Source organism: Pygocentrus nattereri, chromosome 5, assembly GCF_015220715.1.
Source record: "Pygocentrus nattereri isolate fPygNat1 chromosome 5, fPygNat1.pri, whole genome shotgun sequence".
Classification (NCBI taxonomy): domain Eukaryota; kingdom Metazoa; phylum Chordata; class Actinopteri; order Characiformes; family Serrasalmidae; genus Pygocentrus; species Pygocentrus nattereri.
In genome coordinates this window covers 11,433,639-11,458,525 of record NC_051215.1, presented here as the reverse complement: position 1 = coordinate 11,458,525, position 24,887 = coordinate 11,433,639, and the positions used below count along the sequence as shown (strand labels likewise).

General features: G+C 40.1%; 1 protein-coding gene across 20 annotated transcripts in view; it reads left to right on the top strand.

Moving 5' to 3' along the window:
- The window catches only part of gab1 (GRB2-associated binding protein 1), a 70,867-nt gene that overhangs the window by 34,836 nt on the left and 11,144 nt on the right, over positions 1 to 24,887 (top strand). For 17 of the 20 annotated variants that reach the window (XM_037538508.1, XM_017717664.2, XM_017717663.2 and 14 more), the window contains 5 exons: positions 17,209 to 17,506; positions 20,288 to 20,504; positions 22,530 to 23,170; positions 23,873 to 23,970; positions 24,185 to 24,488. In XM_037538508.1, coding sequence (XP_037394405.1) covers positions 17,209 to 17,506; positions 20,288 to 20,504; positions 22,530 to 23,170; positions 23,873 to 23,970; positions 24,185 to 24,488 — 1,558 coding nt within the window. Of the gene's footprint in view, positions 1 to 2,397; positions 2,434 to 10,484; positions 10,890 to 17,208; positions 17,507 to 20,287; positions 20,505 to 22,529; positions 23,171 to 23,872; positions 23,971 to 24,184; positions 24,489 to 24,887 lie in introns of those variants that run through there. The other 3 variants (XM_037538502.1, XM_037538501.1, XM_037538503.1) reach the window with 3 other exon arrangements.

Here is a 24,887-nt window from a genome sequence, read left to right as displayed (position 1 = left end):
TAGGCTGGGTCAGGTGTATTTTCTTTCTTTTTAATTGCCCCTGGTTGAGGGACAGATCTAATTTAATGACCTGTAATGAGTAAGATAAAATCGTACTGTGTGTATTTGAGTGTGCTGGATTATGATGTAGACTCACTGTTTATGTCCTAAATGCAAATTCCCTCTTGGAAGTTAAAGCGCATCTTATCTAATCTAATCTTAAAAATGCTGGCACATCATCTCTTTTTGTCTTAATATTTCTGTATTCCTTTTCACATAGAATGTAAAAGCTGAAAAAGAAAAAGGTGGTGGTGTGGTTGTGGCTTATAAATGTTACACGTATTAGAGGAGGTGAGTTATCATAACTGAGACACTAATTTAGAGTCCTCCTTTCACACATTTTGCATATTATATTTTTGAATATTAATAGTAGGGAATGTTTGCCACACCAGAAAATGACTTTTGGGGACAGTAAGTGTTTGAAATTCTGGACTGTGTTTACATGATGGTAATTATATTTTTCATTATGAAATGAATTTCAGTTGATTTTCATGGGACTCTTCACATGCTCTTGGAGCTGTTCAGGCCCTTTGCTTGTAAGTGTCAAATACAATCCAATAGGAAGTTGTTAGTGTCTTGCCTTAAAAAAAAAAATCCCAATATAGCCTGTATGTCAAACATTTTTCCCCCAGTAGGCATTCATATGGAATTCTCTTCATAGTTTTGAATTATGGAACACATTATAAATGTAGGGACTACTATTATTAGTGTGCACCAATACTAATAATAATACATGCACTATACAAGTAATCATTGCTGCTGAAGACTAAGAGTTTTACCTTTCCACTCAGTCTGCTCTCCACTGCTTTGTCCTGGACTCATGGTCATATAGTGTTTTGTGCAGTTTGTGTGTTTATTAGATGCATTTTCAATCTGTGCTGTTGTCTCCTGCTGTTCTGTGTTGAAGATAGAACCATGTCTCAGAGGAATTATATTTTATTTTGTTCCTCACACATTGAGAGAGAGAGAGAGAGAGAGAGAGAGAGAGAAAGAGAGAGAGAGAGAGAGCATTGTCTTTGACATTGACTTGAACCTTGACTTTGAATTCCAGCTTCAGAGGTGTTTTGTGCCCTTCACCTGTAAGATGATATATAAATGAAGGGCTATATTTGTGCTTGTGGCTTATTTAAATGAACTTCTTTGAAATATATAGTCCCTTGGCAAAAAAGAAAATGCATGAACGTACCTGAGCTTTCCCAGAGAATTTCAAATAAATGGACAGCAGATAAGCAGATGTTGGTTAGAACCATGTACAGCCTTTCAGCAGTTTTCACTTCTGCAACCCTCAGATCATGTGTGACATTCAGCAAGTTGAGCAATACAGCTCAACAGCCAGTAAACCTGTGGTTCCAGATGCTTTGTGGAACTTCTTTTCCAGTTTCTGTTGAAATTTCTTTGAGTGGGTTAATGTTGTAACTGACCGTAAAAAATGTTTGTTTTTTTCTTCTTCTTTAAGTATCTTGGAAAAAATCACAAACGTTTCTCTGTGCAATCCTTCAATATATTTTAGATTGAAGATTGATTGTTTGTTTGTTTGTTTGTTTGTTTGTTTGTTGTGGGCTCAGTTTAATATGGCTCTTGGGTTAGATGTTGCCATAGTAAAGTAAAGTGCTTGTAATTTCTATTTCTATGCAGGTCAAAAATGAAACTTTTTCAAATCAAGATTTATCCAACCTAACGCAAACTTTCTGGGAACAGAAAGCAGAAGTGTCTGTTCTCTCCTGTTCTCTCTCTGTCTCTTTTTCTGTCTGTGTGAAATGTGTAAAGAAATACCCGGCAGTTTGTCCTCGACTCTTTGCCAGTGGCGTATATGCTCTCTTTATATGAGCTGCCTGTTTGGCCATTCACTGCTCAAGGGCAGTGGTTGATTTGCGAAAGCAAGGTTTTCAAGGCTAAAACACAAGGGTAAGAGATAAATAACTGAGGACTGATGCAGACAGAGCGATTGTTCTCTACGTTACAAAAGACGGCACTGCTGACGCTCTTCCTTTATGACCTTAAGGAGCCACCACTGTTGCTGCATCAGTGTCTTTGGACGTGCAAACGCAGATGCAAAAATAGCCACAGATATAAGAATCTTAGTCATTTTTTAACTTGCTGATAACAAAGGCTGATTTATCCAGGCTGAGGAAGGGACACAGAGGAGCTTTTGTGGCCCCTCCTCATCCATTCCCCATTCTCCATGCACCTCGTCAGCCCGGCTGCGATGGCCAAAAACTCTGACGCTGTGGAGCAAGATTCTTTTAAGAGCATCATTGTTCCTCCTCCAGCTTGGGGCTTTCTGGGTTGCTGGCTGACATGGGGTGAATTTTGTGGTAGTGGCATGGAGTGGACTTCAGCCTTTAGCCTAATGGATCAGAAGAATATAAAGATATGAAGGTCTGTAATTGTAAGGTAAAAGATTTTTCTGTGATGTTAATGCTGCTAAATTAGTGCTGACACAAGGATAGTCTTGCCCCGTTCTTGGCTACACAGACTTTGTTCTGTGGATTGCACAAAACCCCTAGACTGTTAAGCGATTTGTTAATGTGGCAATTATTTTGCACGTCTGCATCCTTGAGATTGCAAGTTAATGGCATTAACAGGTGCTATAGCCGAACTGATCTCTCACCTGCAGCCTGGGAAACCACACTCAGTAGCACTTAAAGGAAAATTGAAACCGAGAGAGAGTGTCATACAGCAAACAGTTTTCCTGATTATCACTTAGCCCTTGTGTGCGCATACGTGATATAACGCACTGAATGGATTTTTAATGCGCTGTGTTTTTATGTGGACTTGTCAGTCTTATGTGGTTTATTTAGTTTTTTTTTTTTTGTTTTTTTTTTTTGCCTTGAGCAAAAAGTAGCTGATGTAAGCAGTTAAGTGCCAAAGCAGTGTGACAGTCGAGAATGGAGAAGACCATTTGAATGTCTTTTAACTTGTGTAGAGAAAGATGCAGCTCCAAAATGGATTAAAAGCAGAACTGAAGCTGTAGTGAAGCAAGGTGGTTTGCCACAGTTCAGGTTTGAGAAGAACTTGTGAAGGTTGTTGACAAATAGGTGTGGGAGATGAGAAAGTTTCAGGGTTTTTTTCAGGTGCTTTTTAGGTATAAACACAACCACTTAGTTCTCCTTTCTGATTGATTTGGATGACAGCACATGTAAAGTTACTCTCTATCTGTACTGCTGAGCTGTAAATCTGTTTTCGTCATATTGCGTCACTGAATATTATTTCCAGCAGTAAAGTAAGATTACTAAAACTTGCAGTAGATGTTTCTGCAAATGTTCAGTTCTGATGTTTTCAGGACTGTGTGGACACACAAATCTTTTAAAATCTGATCTGAGTCACTTTCATATGTGGTCCTAGATTGAGTACGTATCCAATTTGTGGCCATGCGAGCTTAATGTGAACGCTCAGATCGGAATTCAAGTCAAAGCCAGTAAACGCCTTTGTCTGACTCTAATAATACAGTTGAGAGTTCAGATCAGAGTTAATTCAGTTCAGCTCAGTAATCAGATTTCTCAGTGCATGTATACTCAAATCCGAAAGAAATTGGAGTATCTCAGTCTACGCATGTGCAAGAGCAGATGGCAGATGTCACGAGTTGGCAGCAAAACACTTGGAGCAGCACTGAAACAAAACACGAAATAAAGGATTTAAATATTCATCTTCTAGATGATGTATGTTCATATTTTCAGGTAATGTTTGAGAATCTGATTTGAGCAATGAGGCTTGTAACGTGAACATAACCTAAATTTCCTTTCTGCAAAAGCTGTTTCTGTCTGAGTAATATTACAAAACTGTGTTTCTGTAGTATATTTTTACAAAATCAGATCAGAAAAATCAGCCTAAGGGAGCAATGTCAGGTTTATAAGAAGCTTTTTGGGTCATTATCTTTATTATTGAAAGCTTAGATAGTATCTAGTATCATCCTATTTTTAAAAAGTATCATGATGTCCCATCACTGCCGTCCAACCCTGCTTCAGTGCTGCTTATGTGCGTGTTAAAATTTGGTTCTTCTGAATTTAGCTTTTTATAATCTAAGATTTCCGCTCAGCATTTCTGCTCTCTAGTCACTGAGAGTGAAAGAATGTATGGTTTCTTTAATGGTTTACTGATACATCAAGTCGTATTCTGCTTCTGCCTTTTAGTATTCTTAAATTTTTTAAGTGGTGCTAAGTGGGAGCTGTGTGGTCGATATTTTCTTTACATTAGTGAAGTCATCACTGCAGAGGCCACTGCCGCTTATATGTACACTTAGGCTGACAGCGCACTTCACATGCCGAAACACACCGTCATTAGTATGCTTGGTATACTGGAAGTGGTGTATGACTTTCTATGACACTCCTCTCAGCTAGTGTCACAAAACACTGGCACTCTGAGCAGAGCTGATGCCATGACATCAAAGGGACAAATAAACAAACAGTGGTGACAATGAAGGAAGTGCTGAGCTTTAGTGTACTGGTCAAGGAGCTCGTTCATGCTGCTGCACTGCGGACAAATGAGCAAAAAAGACTATAAACTGAACATTCCTGCCCTGTGTAGTGGCACATGCAACCATGGGACGTGTGGACCAGTCGCAATCATGGTGAGGTGGTAGTGCAAACTACTCCGTGTTTGGCACATACTGCACCGTACAAACTCAAACCACCGTGTTGTTGTGGCAAAAAAGATGCTGTTTTGCTTTGAAACATCTTTTGATAGCTGGATTCTGATTCTGCTCCAGAACAGACTAAGCAGACAAAAGTTAAGAGAAGTCATACTGGGATGTTTCTGTTGTAGCTGTTCAAGATCTTCTCACCTTCTTCGGGTATTTATATGAAGGAGGCTTGCACTGAGTGCTGTTCCAATTTAAGCTGCACCGTTTCCCTTTTATTATTTTGAAGTACTGTAGAAGAGCTAAACACCTGAATGCACATGCAAAAGATACAGACATACATATGGGAGTGTGGATTGATCATGTATTAACCTTGCATTGCTAAATAATTGTGAGACAACTCCTATTTACAAGAGACATGAAAGGGGATTTTAGACATCTCAATTCATAAAAACCTGTTTTCAGATTATTTTCATTCAACTTGGCAAGACATCAACAGCTCCACTACATTGATCATATGTATTAAACAAAAAAACTAGAAAAAAAAACAACTCTTTTTGGTTCAGGAGTGGCCTCCTTGTGATTTTCAGGAATAATATATGCAGAAGACCAGATAGTCAGCTTTGTTAAATTTGCATTACATGCAGCTTTTTTTAGTATCGGTTATTTCAAAGATAGTCGTGGAATCCATGTTTTTAAATCAATTATCTGTATAAATGTAGAAAAATTCAACAGTTTTGGTAAATCAGCACCTTTATGTCTCTTTCAATGAAATAAGCCTGTGAGATTTACATCTGTGCTGTCTAGGAAATAAACAAAGTTGCTTGGCAGACTAGCAATCAATTCTGACTCATGATTTTCCTGGCTTTCTAGGAACTTGAGATAAAAGGCAGCCAATGACAGTGTGAGTTTGGGGTTACAGTACTTCAGTCTATTTAGTGGCTTGCTCTTGTGTTTGCTTGACGCAAAGATTTCTTTCATTTGTACTGCATTTCTGAAGGTCTGACTTGTTAGTGTGGTATTTTGCATAGGAATGGAGGTGGTATAGAGGGTAAGAGAAGGAGGGAATGAGGATGAACGAGTAGCAGGTGTGACCCAGCCCAGGACTTTGCCCTAGCATGTTGCACACAGCGCACTCTTGCCACACAAAAGGCATCCCGACACGCCCTCCTTGCACATGTGTGTCTGTGTGTGTGAGAAATAGAGAGTTGATGGTGAAATCCCTAATTTAATTTTTCATCCTAATTTCATTTCTGAATCTGATCTTGTTAAAAAGATTTTGTGACGCATGCAGCTTTGTTTATGGAGGCGGAGTGGTTCGATTTTAGCCATTTGTGCACACTAGGGGTGAAATGTTGGCATTATTGAAATTATCGAAACACACACACACACAAAAACCCCACGATACATACTGTCTATGTCTATTGTTACATGAGTTATAAACACCTTCCTCACTTTCTTACCTGAGTGATCTGCCCCTCAGCGTGGTTGCTTCCAGTGCCTTATGTAGTTTGTGTTGCTGTGCATTTGTGCTGTAAATGGCTTGGTTATGCTTAATGAATCCCACTGAAAGTCATCTTAAGTGAATGTTTGCTGCACATGCTGGAGCTAGCTTAGCTGTGTCACAGTTGAACAGCAGAGCAGAAAGGGTGGAGTATAAAGAGAGAAAGAAATCGATGGAGGTGAAAGTGGATATGATGTCATACAGGCTGGGGGAGATGAATGTATGTGTATTGGTTCATGCCAGGCTAGTTTTGTTACCAGGAACCCCCTTGTCACCCTGTTAGTTGTAGACTTGAGTAGTTGTTCTTCTATCCAGGGATCATTTCTTTTCACTAATAATGATCCTGTTTTTTACAGTTGCAGTGATGATTGATGGATGGAAGGATTGAGATCATCCATCAAACTCATGAAATGAAAAAATACAATGAGTCAGAACTCACTTGCAATCATGCTGCTAGATGATGCTGATACTGCTAGTGTTGTCAAAGTTGGCGTTGATAAATTATTAATCCGACTAATTTAAGTGCATTTCGCCCCTCTGTGCTGCAGACTGAAGCCCGGTGGCTCGTGCTCTGAATGTTGCTGTTATAGAATCTGTGATTGTAACCCTCTCATTCAAGTTCAGCGCCTATAGATAAAACATCTCTCAGGAAACTAATAAAAGCAGTAGCAAAGTGAAAAGCCCCCCTTGAAAGCCTATTATAAGAATCCACAAACTATGAAAGAGCGAGAGGCAACAATCAGGGAGGAGTGAGCGAGTGAGCGAGTGAGCGAGTGAGCGAGTGCGCGAGTGCGCGCGCAGGATTGGTTGGAACATGCAGGCACCATTGGTCTTCATACTGTGGAAATCAGTGATCTTCATGTTAATGTGAACCTGCATTCATGCAATAATGTTATTGAATTATTATGATTATTATAATAATTATAATAATGTTATAAGTATGTTCTGCTGAAACTCAATTTGTCCGCTCATGTGGCCCTAACAACATGCACTGCTTTTGAAGTCTTAGGGTAAACTTTAACACTTTAAATAGTGTGATTAATTGAGATTGTTTTACTTAAAACTCATCCCCCTGTTATTTTATCCAAAATCATTTAGTTGGCTCAAGTGATTACCTTGACTCATTACAACACCTAGAGAAAAGAGAAACATATCTAGGTCATTTGAGGTCTTGGTCAGGTGAGTCACAGCACACAGTAAAACGTAATTTGTCAGAGGGGCTTGTTTGCATATAGCAGTTTTCAGGGAAATCAATCTTGCAAGGCCAGTGCAGTGATGCAGATGAACAAACTGTATGTTGTGCAGCCCTTCTGTACAGTACACGTCTCTCTGGCCTAGTGTTGAGTGCACCTCACTGAGTGGAGGGAGACACACATGGGCATGTTAGTAATTTCTCCATTTCTGACAGATCTCACACTTACAAATGATTCAACTGTCAGTTCACTCACACACTCGCCAGCTCTGGTATCCTAGAGACCACAAATCCCAACCATGAGCCTCCTCTGTCCGCTGCCAATATGTCCTGCTCTAAACCAATTTAGCTGTCATCTCTGCTGTGTTTAAATACAACTTAATATCCTCAGATGTACAGGATTTGTACTCTACATATGGTTAAGTGATTAACTTGGGGGGACACCACCCAGTGGTAAATACTGTGGATGGCAGCTGTAACTGTTGAACTACATATAGATGGCGTGGATTTTGTTTGAGACAGCAGATGTTGTAAACACACAAAAACAGAACTTGGTTTCTTTTTTACCTTAGACCACCCTTCATTTATGTAGTTTCCTGTCAGAAATGCCATTAAAATAGACTGGACTGATCACCCCAGAGTCCAGACCTCAACATTGAATGTGTTTGGGGTTAATTTGGATCATGAGAAGCAGAGACTGCAACCAGCTTCCAAGACAAAACTCTGCAGATTTCTTTGAGGCAAGATTCCTAAAAAGAGGTGGTAATAAAGACAGAGGGCAGACAAAATCAACACAGATAATGTCGGATGTTATATTTCGTTAAGTTCGTTTTTCTCCGTCTGCGCGTGTGCAAAAACTGACCCAAAATAAACAAGCAGCTTCGCTGTGAGACGAAGCAAAATACTTTGAGTGACGCTGAAACAAGATACAAGCTTGATGAAATATTTTGTTTTCTAGATGATGCATGTTCATATTTCCATGGAAAGTTTTTTTTTGTTTGTTTGTTTTGTTTTTTTTACAGCCGCAACATGAAGTTTGAGTTTTACATTACATTTACATCACATCTTCTGTGAGTTTATTGGCTAGTTGCAAAACAGAAATCCGATTACTGCCTGACTCATGTAGACCCAGAGTTCCTGATTACTCAAGTACATATAAACACATTGATCGCATTGCTGCCAAAATTGCTGCCAGATTTTCTGCTGTTTTTGGATTATTAAGTACATGTAAGCGCACTTTAGCACATTATCTTTTCTACTTTTTTCCTAATGTAAAAAAATAAATAATAATAATAACTTAATTGTAATTTGTAACTTAATTGACTGTGTGGTCTCTGAGTTTTGCACATTACTGTGTGTGTGTGTGTGTGTGTGTGTGTGTGTGTGTGTGTGTGCGCGTATAGTATGTATGCATGTATTATGTGTTGTAATAGCCTAAATTACTGTTACAGTAGTACAGTTTGTTTCTTTTGGCTGCTGCTGTGCTGGGCATTGTGGTTGTGTAATATCTGGGGCAGCGGTTAGGGAGGATGTGTACCAGGACCCCACGCTGCTCTGTGCTGTCTGCACTTGCTTGTCAGACACACAGAAAGCCTGAGCCTTCAGTACTCACTGATAAAGCACAAACAAACATGAGCCTAGAGTCATAAAGCTCCTTCATGTGGAGCATGAAGCTGATCTTGGATCTATTTTTGTGTCTATAGAAGGCATGAACACAGCAGTATCCACTGATCCCCTGAGCACTCCTGTACTGAGAAGAGCTCTCATGTGCAGTAGGGTAGTAGCTGTGAGATGAAAGCAGAGTAATTCCATAATAAAAAAAGAACGTGGTCAGTAAGTCAGTGGATTTGATGGAAGGAGATACAGCGATGGCATGATAACACTTACAGAAATGTCGCAGTACAAATAATACTCAGATTTAGACTTATAACCAGTCTTTTTAACCCCGTTAGTTTTGAACTCTAAACACACACTGTGTGGGCTAAATGACTATTTCCTAGCACATTAACACATTTCTGTTACTTTGCATCAGCCAAAGTTGCAGTATATGTGAGCTTATTTTGCTCTTTTAATGTGTCAAAATGAAAAATCAATTGTCTGTTTAAATAATATGAATCAAAGTGCTACATCGAACATAAGTTAACTCAGCACAGTGGGTCATGCATAATTATTCTGCAACACTTTGTTATAGTTGTAGCAGTAGCACTAATGGCAGCGCAAGTGCACTTACCTGGATTATTATTACATTACTTTACATACATTATAATGTATTACATACATTATTTACGTTGCAATTCAGACTGTCCAACATAAAATTGCTGACTGTATTTGGAGCAAAAAAATCTGTCAATCCAGTCAACTGATCTGTACATCTTGACTAGGATGTACAGTTGTTGGGGGGAAAAAAACTTTTAACCGGTATAGAAACTATACATTATATGGAGATTTGTTAAACCTTTAAAAGGTTCCTCACCCATCTCATTCACAAAAATGCAGTCATTGATAGGTTCTTTAGGGAAACAAAAGTTTGTGGGTTACTTGCTGTGGATGTTGTGCTACTGTGACTTACTGTAAATCGCTTTGTGTTATGTTGTGCTGCAAGCAATTGCATCGTTTTCTTCTGGTGTCTGTCAGAATCAGTATCATCTCCTCCTTTAAAACATATGAAATTAAGTGTAAGGCCAGTAAGAGCTGTGCTTCATCCCACACTTTCAGTTCCTCTCAACAAGACTAGAATACTTAACCTCTCTCTGTCATACATTGAGAGCTCTCTCTCGCGCTCTCCCTCTCTTTCGCACTCTCTCTCTCTCTCTCTCTCTCTCTCTCTCTCTCTCTCTCTCTCTCTCTCTCTCTCTCTCTCTCTCTCTCTCTCTCTCTCTCTCTCTCTCTCTCTGAGATTTCTTTCTGTTCCTTTTCCATAATTACTCTCCTCCTCTAAAGTGCCTGATGGCTGTGTGATTCAGTTCAGATGGCATTCCCCTTCAGACCAAACCTCAATGGTATCTCTGTTCAGTCAGAGGCTGCGACGCTACAGTCCTCTGCTTCCGCTCTGTGTGTCACACACTACTCTGTGCCTGTATGCATGTGTGTGGGGAGAGAAGACAGCTGTTGCCACGTTTGGGGAGGGCCTCTTCAACTCTGTCCCACCCCGTCCTCACTCCCACTTCTTACACACACTCACACATACACACATACTCTTTTGACACTACGCTTAACTTGTAACTGGATTGCTTGATATTTGAGGAGTGGACTAGAATAGGTCATCCATTCTACACTCTCTGTCCATGATATTAAGAAGTCTGAGAGATCAGTTTAGTTCTTTGTGTTTTGGGGGTGATCGGCCGGGATTGGCCCCATTGTTCTCCCGAAAACAGACCAGCTCTGTCTGTTGGGTCCTTTAGGTCAGTTCCCAGGTCAGTTCTCATTTCTCTGGAGAGTTTTGTTGCTCCATGGACGACTTCTTGCTTGCTTTTGCTGTCTTTGTATGAGCCAAAGGAATAGACTAGTCACCGGCCGCAACAGGTGGCAGCACACTGGCCTCTCTGCATTTGTGCCACATTCAGGATCTACAGCTTGAGGTAGGACTGTTGTGTTCTATTAATAGTCCTGAAAAGGAGCTGTAGTACTGGGTTGTTGTTGATGTTAATCTGATGATGATGATGATGATGATGATGATGATGATGACCTTTATCTGATAACCAGTATAGATCTTTGGTCAAAATACTGGATTGGATACTGGAGGGTGGGGAAATGGAACTGATCTGCCAGATCTAGCATACAATGTTTTAGGTTCTTTATGTGAAGTGCTTCAATCAAAAAAGATTTCATTTGAAAGCAGAAGCTTCAAAGTTTTTAAAGAAAAAAAATCAGTAGCAGTATCAACCAGTGCTCAAGTTCAAGATGTAGTGTTGTGCCATCACTACTACTACTACTACTACTACTACTAATACTAATACTAATACTAATAATAATTTTGTCACATTCTTTGATAATTCCTAAATAGTTCCTAAATAAAAACAATGGAAATACTTCTGACCAAAGAGATAAGCAGCATAGTACACAAACAAAAACAACATAATGAAAATCAGCAGGAGGAGATGGTTCTTTGCCTGAATTGGAGAGGACTATCAGACAATGCATTGCAAAGCACCTAGATTGCGTTGGCACAAAACCTTCTGCTTGCTGAAGCGGTTTTGCTGCAACCTGAGCAGTGATTATAAGTGCTCAGTACAGGCTGAGTAAACTGAACTGGAGTAAACTCCTGTGTTTGTGCGGTGCTGTGCGTGTGTGTGCGTGTGTGTGTGTGTGTGTGTGTGTGTGTGTGTGTGTGTGTGTGTGTGTGTGTGTGTGTGTGTGCGTGTGTGCGCGTGTGTGCGTGTGCGTGCGCGTGTGCGTGCGTGTGCGTGCGTGTGGAGACAGAGCACCGGTATTAATTATGTAAAAGTGTGGCTGTGGGTTCTGATCAACAAGTGTGTGTGTTTGTGTGTCTGTCTATCTGTGTGTGCGCACGTGTTTGAGAGATTGCACAGATGGCAGATAGCGGCTCATGGCTCACTCTTCTCGTCATGCTTGGCCGTCCTCCTCCTCCGCACGAGCTAGCATTTCTCTGGCACAGCTTAAAATGCTCAACACCTCTTTACACCCACACATACAACTCTACTGGAGCACACTCAAAAACATAACGGACTACAATACCCATGATTCTCCTTTCACTTCTTCTGTCAGAGTAATTCCCAACTCACTGGCCATTGGCTGTCATAATATTAAGTAGTGTTTCATGCTGTAACAGATGCAGCATTCATGTGTTTTTCTTGGAATTAGTTGATCTCCAGAACTCTTATGCTCTCACATTTGTTTATATAGCTGAAATATATTAATAAGTCTATAATCTACCGTTAAATGTTTCAAATCTTTTTTCATACTGATTTTTATTGGTTTTAGTTTAAGTATAGTGTAATACATTGCAAATTTAGATAATATAAAAGTACATTTTGATGTCCTAAGCAATATTTCAAGTATCTAGGCAACAAGAAGAATTTCAAGGATTAATAATGTACTTTAACAAGGCATTCAACTCAAGGAATACGTGTTAATTTCAATTTTAAAACCTATACAGCTCTGTTCACCATTATAGACAGAGAAACTTTTTTTAGTCCCCCGCCCCCCATTTCCTTGTCAAGCTGCACAGGACAAATGTATTGGAATTACACACACATTTTCTAAGCTGTTTCTCCCTCAGGGTCACGGGGGTATTGGAATCAATGTATGCATTTTCAGCCACCATACTGGTTTTATATTTAAAATGCTGATCTGAACCTTTCATATGGTAGTTTAGATACATTAATATTATGTTTATACTGTTTATTACTGATATATTGAATGTGTGAGCTATTCTCTGTCCTTTGGTTTTTTGTGTCCTTGTTTTTGGTGCCCCATATGACAAGGTGTATTGCCCCTTCACATACACACCGATTGACTCACTCACTCTTTTACATGTGCACAAACAAACATCTCTTTCCCTTACTTGCTCTTTTTCTCTCTCTTGTGTGTGTCTGTCTCTCTCTCTCGTGTTTTTCTCTCTCTTTCTCTTTCCCTCTCTCTTTCTCTCTTTCTCCTGACCCCACCCTCTGTAATTTGATCTCAGGCTGCTTTGTTCTGAAGCAGTAGGAGAGCCTGAGTGGTCTCTCTTTTGGTCAGAACACAACAGACAAACAAAGGTAAAGCCGCTAAGATTTGTGTCACATGTCCTACTGCTGGCTGTGACTGTGGTACATTTCCAGCTGATGACAACTCTGATGATGCAGTTATGTGATCAGAGTCAGCGTTTTTGGTACTGCACTATGTGCAGTTTAGTGTAAATGTGTTGGTGAGAAATGTAATTTTATGTAAATGTAATTTTTTGTATGTGTGTGTGTGTGTGTGTGTGTGTGTGTGTGTGTGTGTGGGGCATTGGCATGGCTGGGTTGTAGTGGGGGTACTGCTCAGAGAATCAGAGATTAGCACTGTAACAAAGAGCCTGTGGATGGAAAAACAGCTGGCGGGGGTGCAGCATTGTTAATCGCTTTTAAAACCAGACGGTGAAAAAATAAACAACAACAAAGATTCAGCATTCCTCACTTTCCCGGACTTTACTGTAAGCACCCTGTGATGTCGTCTGAAGTTGTTTTTCTTTTGAATTCCACTCCATCAGAATGTCCTGAGGAGCAACTTTTCTCCATGTTTTGCTTTGGGGCGAGACATTGTTCATTGCTTATTAAACATCTACCCTGATGTTATCCATTATATTGAGTACTATTCAATACTATGTGGTATTATGACTTACAATTGACCAGTTCATATAATGGAAATGATGTTAGTTATCCTTGACTTTCTATGGGTAAATGAAAAAACCATGATTTTGTGAAAAGTATTCTTAAAACAAATGTATTGACTTCTAGTAAAACCACCAGTGGTGGACGAAGTACACAAATCATGTACTTGAGTTAAAGTAGATACCCAAGGTAAAATATTACTCCAGTAAAAGTAGAAGTCCTTACTCTAGACCTCAACTTGAGTAAAAGTACAAAAGTATTTTTATGAATTCAGAAAAAAGGAAACTTGCCAGTCACAACTGGATATGTGTACATATTTCTATATTGTGGTCTATTTACACAAAGTTAGGTTAGTTCATCATTTATGTTGAATAGACTTTTACGCTGCTGTGCTGACGTTGAACCGTGTGCTGCACTGGGTTGGTATGACCAACAGGTCAAAACAAGCTCAGAACAAAGTGACCTCTGTGTCCTGTTTGGTGTTCTTGCTTTGCGCTTCTTTTGTTTTGACGTTACGTTTTTATACACACAAAATCCAAAAGGAACAACAGATGTTGAATAATGTAGTGGAGTAAAAAGTCAGATATTTGACTTTGAAATGCAGTGGAGTGAAAGTAAAAAGTCGCCCAAAATGGAAAAACTTAAGTAAAAGTACAGATACATGAAAAAACTGCTTAAGTGCAGTAACGAATTACATTTACTTAGTTACTGTCCACCACTGAAAAGCACCCAGCAAGAACCCAAAGAGGGAAAAAATGAAGTGATTTTGTGTTTGCTTTGTTGTTGAGTTGTTGGGGAGTCTTGAGTGACCTCTGTTTTGTCAGACCACAACAGGCAAACAAAGCTAATTCAGAGCATCCACGGCAACACTTTCAGCCTCATCTTTTCTGCCTCCTCCAGGAAAGCCATGTTTGTGATTTTGCTGAGGCCTAGATTTGGAGGCCAATATATATATAGGTCTTAAGCTTCCTCTCTGTTGGATATGCTATGGGTGCTATGACACTGCAAATTACTATTACTGTGCTTTTCCTTCATTGAGCAAATAGTTTTTAAAAAAAGAGAACTATGTTGTTGGTATAGTGTAGTGGGTAATATCTCTGCCTTCTATGCTGCAGACTGGATAAGCACCCTCCTACCAATAAGAGTCCTTGGGCAAGACACCTAACACTACCTTCACCTACCTGTGTAAAATGTTTAAATTGTAAGTCGCTCTGGATAAGAGTGCCTGCCAAGCGCCGTAAATGTAAGTATGTGCAGTTCTGACCTAGAAGCAGCAAAACCATCCTACATCTTTATGCTCTCTCTACAATTCACATATGAGGTTGTATGCAGTTTGTTCATCTAAACATAGTGTACACTTACCAAAAGGTACCTTTGCCTTTGCTCTGTGTAGAACATTGTTTTAATGCTGCTGTGGAACATCCAGGTGACCTTTAGGTTCACCTGAAGTCAGACTCCAAATGTAGTTGTTTTCAGCCAAGACATGTTTCGTATCTGAAGCTTGCTTTTAGTTTTGCACTGGAGCTTTGAGGCTAATGAAGCTAGTGTGTGATGGAAGTCTCTAAACTGTGGCTGACAGACGTCTGTTACATAAGCCTCATGACTCCAGTAACTTTGGATACCAAACACATCTTGGCTGATCAACAGCATTTACCTGTGGGGAAAATTGCCTGAAAAATATAATTTACACAATCATTCGATCACACTTTGCTTTCTATTTCCAGGATAAATAAGCCATTCATGCAGAATTCATCATCATTCCAGAGGACTTCCAAACATTTTCTAACAACTATGTACTGCCAACTAGTCTGACTGTATAAAGTGTGCAGTTTATTAGATAGTTGGAATATGTCTATTGTTTTTTTTTTTTTGTTTTTTTGTTATCTAATGTGACCAGGCTACATGTTCTTAGTAGCACTATAACGTGCATATTTTCCTTTCTTTCTCTCAGTCAGTGTTGTGTGATCTTTTAGCCTTTTTGAGTTTTCTAAATTCATCTCCTCCCTTCTTCTCCAGCAGTGAGGAAATACTTGTCAGTTTTGTGTTTTGCTGTGGGCTGTGTGGTGAGTTAGATCAGAGAAAGTCTGTGGGGAATTTAATGTTGTTCCCTGGACACATGCTTTAGAAGCACGGCACAGCTCAGAGAGAGCAGCAGCTACTGCTAAGCCTGCGGTCAGTCTGGAGCTGCATCAGAGCAACCATGCTGACCATTTCCCCTCAGTCTCCGTTTTTGTCTGCCTGTCTCTCACATTGCATCAGTCTTTTTCTTTTTGTCCTTTTCTCTTCTTTCCTTCTTTTACTGGAGTCGTTCATTTTCTCACTTAGTCTCTCCTCCATCTCTCTCTGTCTTTTTCAGTCAGTCCTCCACTCTCCTCTCAGTTCTTCCTCTTGACACACAGGCTAGACTGTGGTGAATTGGTTCTTTCACTGTGCACTGAGTTGACCTGTAATAATGACCTGTCTAGGACTGAAACATTTCACAATGCTCTCCCTATAGTTATAACAGTAGTGCTAAATGAGCAGAATCTCACAGCTAACCGTTACATAACAGCTGGTTGTTTTGTGGCTGAAAGAGTCTGGTTCATGACCTTTTTGACTGTGGATCATGTCTAGGCTTCTCTCATAGCATGCATGCCTAGGTCATGAACCTTCCTGTCTAGAGCCACTGAACAATGAATATGTTTTCCTGGACTAATATAATTTTAATTTTGAATCAATTTAAATTGTTTATATTCATTTTATTTAATTTTGTGTTTAAACATCATGTATAATTCAATGTATAATAAATCATTATTTACTGAGTACTGAGCAAAAGTCTTGGCCCTCCCAACCCCCTATCACCCAAACGCAATGCTAGTCAGCTAGTCAACAGGTGTCTGTTAGCTGATGTAACAGATTGGGCGGTTGGTGCTTTTCTCCGAACATGTTCAACTGTGCAGTAATGCAATGGCGCTTCACCGATCTGGGAGGAAGCCTGTGCTACCCTTCACCCTTCACCCTAGCCTAACACTGGCAGTATCGTGTGATTGGGGGGGTCCTAACTAGTGGTTGGAACTGGATACGACTAAACTGGGGAGGAAATCGGAAAAAGGGAAAAAATCTAATACATCCACATAACCTTGATTTTATAAGTAGTGATTTTATGCATCTCCTCAAGGAAGTCCAGTATTACTTAGTTATTATCCAATACCTGGTTTGGCTTATTGGCACATAAATCAAGTGCGTTTGTGGTGGATTTGAAAAAGTCATTGCAAAGGCTAGAAGCATCAGAGAGAAATGTGGAACCAAACCTGTGGTGTTCTAATAAGATCGTGAGACATCAACTGTTTTTTTTTTTTTTGTTTGTTTTTTTTCCTCCTTTTTGACAACAATGTCTTTTAATGTATATTGTTTTTTTCTGCTAAAATTTTACAGCCAAGACAAAAAACAATCTAATGAGGTGATTAAGACTTTGTGCAAAGAAAGCTGTCTTGGGGGGAAAAAGAAAGTGACCGCCTGAAAGACATACCAGTACATTATTCAACAGTGGTGAAACTAAAACTGAAAGTCTAACAAACTCCTATGAATGTCTTTTCTCTAACGGCAGGCATGGAAGAAGCGGTGGTTTGTTCTGCGCAGCGGGAGGCTGACAGGAGATCCGGACGTGCTGGAGTACTACAAGAATGACCACGTGAAGAAGCCCATCCGAGTGATTGACCTGAACCTGTGCGAGCAGGTGGACGCCGGGCTCACCTTCAACAAGAAGGAGCTGGAGCACAGTTTCATCTTCGACATCAAGACCATCGACCGAGTCTTCTACCTGGTGGCTGACACCGAGGAGGAGATGAACAAGTGGGTTCGCTGCATCTGCGACATCTGTGGCTTCAATCCCACCGACACAGACGGTATGTGGAGTTGAACTCGTATCTTTTACAACCACAATAACACACATGGTATTATATGACTACATACGTATGTTATTACTATTACTAGAGTTACTACAGTAAATATTTTTGATTCAAAAATAAGTCAACATGGCTCCAAAATCATCACAGCGTGTTTTTTTTATTTTTAAGATTTTTTAAAAGATTTTTTTTATCTCTATCTCTCTATCACTGAGGCTGTGCAGTATTTGCTTCCTGCTCCCCAGGTACAGTGGCATTAATGAGGAGCTGACGATATTACTGACAGCTCAGGTTACCCCTGATCACTTTAATTGAAACATTGTGCAAGGCCAAGCGTGTTTAATAAGATTTCTAGAATGCACAATGAGGTGTAGGGTACCCTGTGTGCTTTAGAAGCCCTGTACCGTACAGTCATGTGTGTAAGAGTAAGGGTTCTACATGTGTGATTACTCTTTCAGGCCGACAGGCTGACTCTTGAAAAGTGTTAGACGTCCATGTCTGCATGCTTTTATGCTTTTGTTTTGCTTGTGCATTTAGGATTCTCATCCAAATTAGTGCCGCTTTTCTGAATGATATTCATGTTTGGATGGAAGTGCTTAATTTAGTGGCTTGCAGGGGTATTTTGAGTGAAAATTGATCAAAAATATTTGTTGCCTTCATGATGAACAAAAATAGCTTGAAGTGTTTTTCAGGGATATTTAGTTTGATATTCTTTGTCAATATTATTGCATATCTAACCACTCACAGCAATTAGAAAGCTGCCAAATAAGTTCTGTAGTTTGCAGGCTAACTGAAAATATCTTCTTTCTGACCACCCACACAGATTATTATTTAAAGTAATTGTGATCCAATCACAGAACTGCTTATGACTAAAATATTTGAGAAAAAAAGTGCAGACTGCATGCAGATTCAGATTAATTCCAATTAATTTAGCTTTAAAGGCCTTTATTCACTGAACGTGATTTATTCGAGAGAGTAAATGAATCTGAGCATGGATATAACTCACAGCATCTTTAATTTTATTTATTTATTTTTGGTTTGGTGATAATTTTTTTTTTCGCCCTCTGTTCAAACTTTTGCTGGCAACAGAAACTCTGACCAGTCACAGTCATCTCTGTTGGCAAGATGACAACCAAGGTGACAGAACAGCTGTGTTTCAGCAAGTGGAACTTTTCCACAAACAGTCAAAGGATCACAATCTCCAAAAGCAGGTCAAACTGAGTTACAGACATCTGAGTTAACTGTGTAAGAACTCTTCAGCTTCTGAATGAGGTGACGAAGCTCTACATGCTACTTTCACTTTTCCCAAACAAACACTAGGCTGGTGTCACCATTTATCCTTTTTGCTGGGAGCAAAAAATTGGAGCGTATTTGCACTTAAAAATATCCACCCCATTTGTTATGTGCTTCATTTAATGTCAAGCTACATCATTTTAACCTCAGCTAAAATGACATCTATGTTTGTATGTTTGTTTGTTTGTATGTTTAAAAAAAAAAAGAGCTTGTTCAGGTTAGTGCTCAGGGAACATATAGACCAAAGGAAATTTCACTAATGGACAGTAATGGGTTAATTGTTCATAGATGTATTGATTTTCTGTGCATTGAGACGCTGATTGAGGCGAGGCCAGTCTGGGTCCTCCTGCCCAGCAGCGAGGCTTCAGCTCAGACAGACTCAGACACGCTGATCTCCGGCCTGGAACCCGTACTGTGGTGCTGCTAACACAGCGCAGTGGGCGGCGGGAAGACAAACACGAAAGGGGGATTTTCCCAGTGCCCAGATGAATCAGCAGCACTGCCTGACAAACAAGAGGGAGGAGGGGGGAGAGAGTGAGTGAGGGAGGGAAAGAAGTGGAGAGAGCGAGGGAAAGAGAGAGCGAACAGTCCTCCTGACTCAGTCAGCCTTGAGAAGGCTGCACTTACAGGGTGAAGACTTGAGTGAGTGGGTGCTGGAGTGTGTGTGTGTGTGTGTGTGCGCGTGTGTGTTTTGTGAAAAGCTGTAAAAGCATAAGAGATTTGAATAGCAAGTCTGATATGAAACACATGCCCACAGAGAGAGACACTCTCCACAGACCTTGAGAAAAAAACCCTTCTGAGCACTGTGGAAATCAGATTTCAAATAAATGGCCAGAGATCAACAAAAGCTGATTTAGAAAACATAAATATGAAGCCTAAAAATTGACCAGCATCTTATATGCTGCCCAAAGCGTCTGCTAATTGGTGCATAATTTTGATGCCTTTTTAAGTCAGGTTGTGCCATGAAACCCTACAGCCATATCATTTGTGCTGAGTACCTATGCCATAACACTGTATTGCAGTAAATTCAGTTATTTTATTGGCAAATGGATTTCTGTGATAATTCGCCTGTTCTAAAAGTGGTCTTTTTCGTAACCTTTTCTCAGGTGCATAAAGAATTGCAGTGTCCTTCAGATGTATGACTCACTGCAGCTCTGTAGAGAAAAATCCAGTTCAGCTTTTACACTGTCTATAGTCTGTTCTCCCTCTCAGGTAGACATGATCAGTAGTGTTTTAGTCCAGAGGTACCAAGTTCAGTCAACTGGGAAGTGGTGGGCTGTATTTAGTTGTAAGAATCTGAAAATGACAATTATACTTGTGTTTATTATGTATAAACTTATTTTTGTACTGCAAGTGTAATTAAAATGGTTTGTAAATTGTTTTTGTAAAGGTTTGTAGCTGACTAGTCGTCGTATTACTGTGTTGAGTATTTCAGATTCTCACATTCCTGAATCCTAACAAAGATGTTTCATCTTTGGCTGTGCATAGACTCGGCAAAGGCATCTCACCAGGCTGCTGTTAGTGCGGGTCTGGTGGTGGATGTGCCCCCTCATGCTGGGATGGTGGGACCCTCAGTGCTGGCCAGTGTGCCTCCTCCGTACCAGCCTGTCAGTGTTAGACATCTGGAATCCTCCTCCAGCCTCGATGACACCCAGGACTACCTGCTGCTGCTTCACTGCGAGAGCAAGAAACCAGAGGCCAGCAGGTAAGACAGTAATCATATCTCATCCTTCCTCTTTTTAGTTTATAATAAACTGCTCATTTGGTCTTGTAGTTCAAAGCCCATTAGACATAATTTGCCAGTGCCATTTACTGAAACTTTCATACCACTTTGTAACCACTGTAAATTCTGATGAAAAGTCTGTCTGCGTGTGTGCGCGTGTGTGTTCGCACGCTCTCTGTAGTCCTGTGGCTCTCTCTCGGAGGGGAGTGGAGCAGGAATACCTGCTCTTGGAGGAATGTGAAAGCAAGAGTGCTCCTCCTGACAGTCTGTGAGTGCACAGCATGTGTGTGTGTTTGAAGTGAAATAAATGTAAAACAACATGCAGTCATATGCTAAAGTTTAATACCTCTGGTCCGATTAGGTTTTATTGATTTTCTAAGTGAACATGGTGCATCCTTAAATGTAGCTTTTATTTGTTTGCAGTGTTTTATTTGTAGGCCACATTTTGTTTTATTTGCGTTCTCCTGTGTGAGTTCTCTGTAGAAGATGTGCTATTTTCCCTTAAGATCAAAAAACATTTGAGTCTTTTTTTTTAAATATACATAGATTTTATAAACACAATCAAACCAAGCATGAATCTTTATTAAACTTGGGCTACATTCAGGATGTTAGCAAACATGGACTGAATTCTGTTGTCCTCGTCTTTCGTGAGATAGACGAAGGGGTGGAATCTGATGTTTCCAATTTTGATATGGTTTTATATCTTGTGATCTGATATGCGTATGTCTGAACAATCAGGTTCAAATTTATGTGCCTTTTTATGTCATTCCAATTGAATATTCATCCTATTTTCACAAACATCAAAATGCATGTTACTGTGGTTTCTTCACTTTTGTTTTGGAATACAAGCGACACAAGCAGGCAGTGTAAATAGGTGGAACTCTAACGAAAAACACCAGTCGCTCTTCAGAATAATAAAAGAATATTTCAGGTGGAGAATTAAAGAGAAACGAAAACATCAAAAGAGTTTCACACACATATACTGCTGTTTCAGGTTCCCTTTGTTAGCATTTTTCTTTATGGCAGGAAGGTGAAGGAAACTGAGCTTCTTTTCTCTGTATAGTTGGATTCTGCATTTAAACAAACTTTTTTCATTTTACTTTTTTCTGAAACTTTGTTCAGCATTGTTGTTTTACTGTATACTTATTTCCTCTGAGTTTTAAAGTAGCAGTTCTCACAGCTCATTCTGATGTCATGTTAAAGAAGCCTCTTAACTGTCCTTTGTCTTTTATTAAGATTGTGTTTGTTGGGTAAGTGTGCCGGGTGGATTGTTCTTTTGCCCTGTTCAGGAGCTTGTAAGTTTAAAAGAGTGACGTGTTCAGACTGATAAATGTATAAACAGAACCTCGAGACCCAGCCCACATCCAAATACTCCTAATTGGGGTTTGTGCCAGCAAAAAAAACGAAGCAGATACTATTTAATGAGAAGAAAGCATGAACATCCTGCATAGTCTTATCTTCCTCTGATAATCTGCAAGCAAGAGAAGGGAACAGAATCCAAAGCTGAAAAGTTCCAAAAATTGGTTGGCATTTTTTTCTGTATTCACTCAAAATCATATTATTATTATTATTATTATTATTATTATTATTATTATTATTCAATTCATTTATACATTTTTTCATTCATTCACCCTTTTGGGTCCGTATTTTCCTTTTTGTTTCTGTACATACAGACTAATGTTCTCATAATACATAGCTGTGGAGAAATGTTCCAGAATGTCCTTGTGCATAAGCAGACACTGGTTTTACTTGAATGCTTGATGAATGAATGTACTAACCCCATCACTTAGTGTGCTTTACTTTTGCCAGGCATGTTAAGTAATCCAGATTTAAAAGATTAGTGGGATGTGTTGGAATAAAAGATGTCAAGCTGTTTTTGTTATTATTATTATTTTATGTTCCTGTTTTGTTGCAATAGACCTTGTCTTTAGGACTGGCAGTGTTGATGCCTGAACACTCTTTCGTGAGCAGCTGAAATAATGTTAGTGTCTATGGTTTCCGACACAGGGCCCATGGTGAGTGCTCAAAGTCTACCTCCTCTGAGCCCGACTGCAATGACAACCTCCCGTCCCACCGCACGCCCACCTCCTCCACGGGCAAGCATTCTTCGGTTAACGGCTTCTTCTCTTCCCAGCACTTTGGACTGTATGATTCCCCTCCCTCGCGGGGGGCCAGTCTATCTGCTGATGCTCAGGGCCTGTACCACCTGCCCCGTAGCTACTCACAGGACACTGTGCTTCTGCCCAAGTCTGCGTCTTCACCCCCTGTACCTGACACGGATCCGGGTGAGCTCTATGTTTATAACACGCCTGCCCGAAAGCCCTCCTTTGAAGCCCAGCTCAGGAACCTGTCCGTCAGTTACGATATCCCGCCCACACCTGGCAGCAACTGCACCTATCAGGTACCTCGCACGGCGGTGGCAGAAGCTGTTGTCCCGGCTTCAGACGTAGTGCCTCCTCCTCGCCCACCTAAGCCCTCGCTGGGTGCAACAGCAATACCGCCTGATCGGTCGCCCACAGATACATACTCTGTGCCGAGGTCAGTGTCAGAGACGGACACTAACTACTGTGTGCCTTCTGGGGCAGGAGGAAACAAAGCTCTGAGGAGCAACACCATCGGCACTGTGGATTCCTCTCGCCTCCGAAAAGGTAACTGGCATCTGCTGACCAGTTAGTTAAACTACAGCTCAGCAAGAAGAAATAACAATTCGCTTTAACGTCTTACTTTATAAAACAATGTAATGTGTAACTTAATGTATAATTTATGTTTGTGATAAATTGTCAGATAGGTTATATAATAGAGAGCCAGCTAGCAGAAATCTTCATAGTAGTTTGAGAACAGTGTAGTTCTGAATTGTTGCCATGGACTTTACTTTGTATCTGCTGTGCATGAGTAGTCTTGTATTGCTGTAGCTGTGTGCAGTGGTCTGTTTATTGTGCTCTGATCACAAGTTAGTCCTGTTTTTACCTTCACACAATGCCTTGCAGGCCAGTACATGCCACTGCTTCTAGCTTTCACTCTGTCAACTCTGGTCTTTGTTGAAGCTCATGTTAGGCTTTCTCTGTGCTGAAACCTTTGGTTTTTGGCCCCTTTGTAACTTGTCAGATTATAAGTACTAAAACTTGGTTTTAAGCTTGGTTTAGGATGTGTTCACCTTGTTTTTTACAACAAAGTGAAGAATTTGATAAAGCATGTGTATTGTTGTAAATTAGTGCCAAAACATTTATAGCTGAATGGATGTTAGAGAAAAACGATAAATTACAATCAAATGATCATATTTCAGTTTCAGTTTAAATAATTACTGTAGTCCATTTTGTGCTCTTCATTCATTCATTCATTCATTTTTGCAGATTATGGATCCTCTCAAGACTGCTATGATATACCCAGATCTTTCCCTTCAGACAGAAACTGCTCCTTTGAGTTCAATGAAAATTTCAACAACTATTTTGTGAGTTTATTTTTATGTGATTTTGATGTTAAATGGTGTTGTTTAAAAGCATTGTAAGTGATCAGTTCCGATGTACCTTTATCAGTAAAAATGATTTATATAAAAGACGTTCAAGATTATGCCTTCTATGTTGTGTAGTCTTTTTTTTCTATCTGATTTGAAAAAAAAATGAGGGGGACAAGTCTTAATCTTTCACCTTTTTCTCCTCTCATAGAAAAATAAAGGTATGCTACCTGTGGGGAGCGCCTCAACAGAGGACATGGATGAGAACTATGTTCCTATGAGTGCCAACTCCCCATCACACCAGCGTTCAGGCAGCCTGTCCGAGCCAATTCAGGAGCCCAACTATGTTCCCATGACTCCAGGCACAGTTGAGTTCCCCTCCCTTGGAAAGCAGGTGCCCCCTCCTGCCCACATGGGCTTTCGCTCCAGCCCCAAAACCCCCCCACGCAGACCTATGCTTATCACTGACTGCCAACCACCCCCAGTCGACCGTAACCTCAAACCCGATCGCAAAGGTGAGCTCTGAAGGTGTGTATGTATGTGTGTGAGTGAGTGACGGGCTTGGTTTTAGCTGTGTGTCGCTGTGCAGGGTTATTGAGTGCTATGAGAATCCAGGAATGTGTATGTGAGATGGATATTTTTTCATTTCTTTGTTTCTGTGTTTAAATAGACTTTTCACTGCTTTCATACATTGTGTATTAGTGTTGCAGTAAGCTTGTGGGTTGGTATAGAAGTGGTATCAACATGCTTGTCATTTTACTGCTATAACACAGCGTACTAACTGCCTTACATGTTCATTGACTAACATGTGCTGGCCCATGCTTACAAAATTCCCTCACTCAGTAGTGTATATGAATGTATCCCATTCAACTAGAAATCCTATTCATTCTGATGAGAGTTAGTAACACAAAATT